The sequence below is a fragment of the Mandrillus leucophaeus genome, unplaced genomic scaffold (assembly GCF_000951045.1).
Source record: "Mandrillus leucophaeus isolate KB7577 unplaced genomic scaffold, Mleu.le_1.0 Scaffold44, whole genome shotgun sequence".
In the NCBI taxonomy this organism is placed as follows: Eukaryota; Metazoa; Chordata; class Mammalia; order Primates; family Cercopithecidae; genus Mandrillus; species Mandrillus leucophaeus.
The window spans coordinates 422,987-426,375 of NW_012104698.1; the positions used below are offsets into that span (position 1 = coordinate 422,987).

The 3,389-nt window shown below is 55.4% G+C and overlaps 1 protein-coding gene across 1 annotated transcript in view; it reads right to left on the reverse strand.

The window, feature by feature from the left end:
* Positions 1-3,389, reverse strand: part of LOC105549455 (receptor-type tyrosine-protein phosphatase N2-like) — a 559,495-nt gene that overhangs the window by 126,907 nt on the left and 429,199 nt on the right. The window contains exon 4 of the mRNA XM_011994008.1: positions 2,161-2,355. Coding sequence (XP_011849398.1) covers positions 2,161-2,355 — 195 coding nt within the window. The remainder of the gene's footprint in view (positions 1-2,160; positions 2,356-3,389) is intronic.

Genomic DNA, 3,389 nt, shown 5'->3' on the forward strand with positions numbered 1-3,389 from the left:
GCACGATGCCCGCCGCTCCCCACACCCACCCCGACTCCGCACGATACCCACCGCTCCCCACACCCACCCCAATTCCGCATGATGCCCGCTGCTCCCCACACCCACCCCGACTCCCACCAGTGCCTGCTGGCATTGTGGAGTCAGGGAAATATCTCAGTAACATTCACTTTCAAAACATCTTCCTCATTGGTTGATGAGGAAGATCCAGTTTCCCTGAGTTTACAGTCCGTACGCACAGAGTTTAAGTCAGCCGGAGTCATGCTTGGCCTGAGTGTGTTTCTCGTTTCGGCCCTGCAGCTGTGGGCCGTGGTGAGGTGCGCTGACAAACAGGCCCATGTCACGGTCTGTGGCCCTCGATGACCCCCCAACAGGGTGCCTGGAGTCAGGCTTTGCAGGGTTCCCGCCAGGTGGAGGCCGAGTGTCCTTGCGGTTTAGGCATTCCAGCGGAAATGAACCCTCATGTTTGCTTTCAGATCTGCCGTGACATATGCGAAAGCCAAACACAATTCTCCGGGAAATACAGTATTTTCAGGTACCAATAGGGCTTGAGATATCATCAAATTGTTACTCAAGCACCTTGAAATGTGGAAATATCAGAACACAATGGGAGCTCGCTAAGCGGCTCTCCTCTTGGCTAACCTGTCAGATGAATGTCTTTGGCTGATGTGTTTGACCCCAATACCAAACCTTATCACAAATAGGAACTCCTGGTCTCTGCTCCTTTTCTAAAAGGGACAAACAGCCTCAGAAAAGTCAGATCTAAAGTAACAAAACCACAATCCACCAAGGGAGGAAGTTCCACCAAAGTCGATGACAGGGTCACCGAGTGAACTCCACGAGCCACGAGCTGTCTGCTCAGGGTGTGAACGCATCGGGTTCGCTCTCCGTCCCCACCAAGCCTGCAGGGAGAGCATTTCCGGCGGGCGGTCTGGCTTCGTGGGCTCATCCCAGGGAGTGATGGGAAAGGATGTGCCCTGCTCAGCTCACTGACCGGGAAAGCCAGGCTTCCTGACTGTTGCTTCGCCTCATTTTAAGTTATCCAGGGAGAAGTCTGCTGCGTTCCTCAGTTTCCCCAAACGTCTGATCCAAGTGGGTCTAGAATTGAGTGTTTCCCACCCGCCGTCAGAGCTGTCTGTCCCTGCAGTGTCAGCTGGGCCGGGAGGCCTCCAGCCTTGATCTCCAAGCTCTGCAATGAGGCTTTTTAGTGAAAACATGGTTTTCTGACTTTTTGTGGTCCAGATCCACCAGTCTATACTATTATTAACTCATTAGGCAAAAATAGTTTTTAAAAAAGTAAGCTTTTAACATCAACTTACAGGGTCCATCCTGAGACCTGGTAACTTAACGGTATGGTGAAGAATGTTTCCCTGACCAGTAAGTGCAGCTGCTGCTTCGGTCAAGCAGTGAAACAGGCTCTGCCCTTTTACCCCAGAGACTCCGTCTCCAGTGTGGGAAACAGCACAGCCAGGCACGGTCACCCACCGGGATGACGCCTGCAGCCTGGAGACCCAGGAGGCAGCCAGCAGGATGTGCTAAGCTATCGACAGCTCTCCTACTAACACCCGGACATTTGTTATGTATGGAGTGGCAATGCACGGCCACTCCACACGTGATCACTCCAGCGAGGACCCTGGAAAAGGCCGCTGAAGCCGCATCACCGTGACCTTCTGTGCTGGCGCCACCAGGAAGGCTCCTGTGAAGAGCTGAGCACCCAGCCCGCACCTCCTCCCGCCTCGCTGTCAGAGCGGTGACATTTATTTACCCAAACGATGCTTGCTGGCCTTGAGTGCCAAGGAGACAGCCACTGCTTCCAAGTCAGAGACCCAAAACGGCAGCGCACATGGCAGGCGCGAACAGACGTGTATTCCACTGAAAACTAAATAGTGGGTGCTCACTCTTACACACCAGGGAGAGTGCGTGGGGGCTGCACGTTCCAGGCAGAAGCACAGCAAAGATCTCAGGAAGTAAATACTCTTGTTTATCTAAATTAAGAGGACTCCCTGCAGACAGGGCCCTGCCTGTCAGCCTCTGCAGCAGGCAGGGTGCAGCCATCATGGCCCCGTCCCCGCGGGTCAGTGGGCACAGACGCTGGGTGTTGCAGGGGCCGAGGAAGGAGGGCCCTGGTGCTCGTGCAGCAGGGAGCGCAAAGGCGGGGCTTACCAGGATCATGTGGCCGGTGGAGATGTCCATGTTGGACTGCACGGGCTCCTCGGACCAGGACGAGGCGCTGCTGCGTGCGGAGGGGCTGGGCATCGGCCCGTCGCTGAACTGGGACGAGACGCTGCTGATGCGGGATGTGTGCGGGCCCTCGGGCCGGTCTGGTGGCCGCGTGGCCATACGCTGGCGGCACAGCTCCTGCAGGACGGGGGAGGCAGAGCAGGGGTTTAGTGGCATTGGGGACATCCAGCAGGACACGGGCATGGCACCCACATGGCACCAACCCCTTCTCGTGCTAAGATCCAATGTTCAGGCAGGCAAGAGTTTACCCCTGGGCGGGCCAGTGCAACATGATGGTCAACGCACTCCAAAGGACGCTCCCAGCACAGCGCCCCGAGAAGGCTTCAGGCTTGTGCAGGAGAGGAGATAGAGGCCTTGCTCTCAAAATCTGAGAATACAAACACATATCACGAACATACATACACACACACACACACACACACACACACACCCCAGAGACACACACCAGACACATCAGACACATCACACACATACCTACACATACACCACACACACACCCCACATCACAGACACACACATACACACACATACACCACACGCACACCACACACACCACAGACACACACCACAGACACACACACACTGCACGCACCACACCACAAACACACACTCCTATGGATTCAAGAAAGCATGCACTGGATCCTCCTCTGTCATTAACATGGAATATTCTGGAATAAAGCCACAGTAGCCTTCGCTGGGTGGCTTCTCATTCTGTTAGAATATAAGCCACAGGGGAGGCCAGGGGGGTTTTGCACTGGGACTGAGATACAGAAACTGGTACCACAATCGAAGTGTTTGCAGGAAAAAAAACCTCATTCTGACGTTTCTTTCTCTCTCCAGAGCAATGTCCAAGAGCCCAGGCAAGAGAAGGCAAACGGAGCCGCACAGGAGATGGAAGGCAGAGGGGAGCGAGAGAGGCCCGTGCTGCTGAGTAGACACCAAAGCAGAAGTGCCCGGATTCAAAGAAACTCTCAACATTACACCCCAAGACAGCTTCCGTGGGATCACTGCAGAGTCTTCGACCTCCTTCCCCAGGCAATGCTCAGCCCCACACGCACTGGGCACCCCGAGCACCTGCCCGGCCGTGCGGGACCTGCCTGCAGCCAGGACACGGCCACACAGCCTCAGGTGCTCAGGACACGCCAGGACCC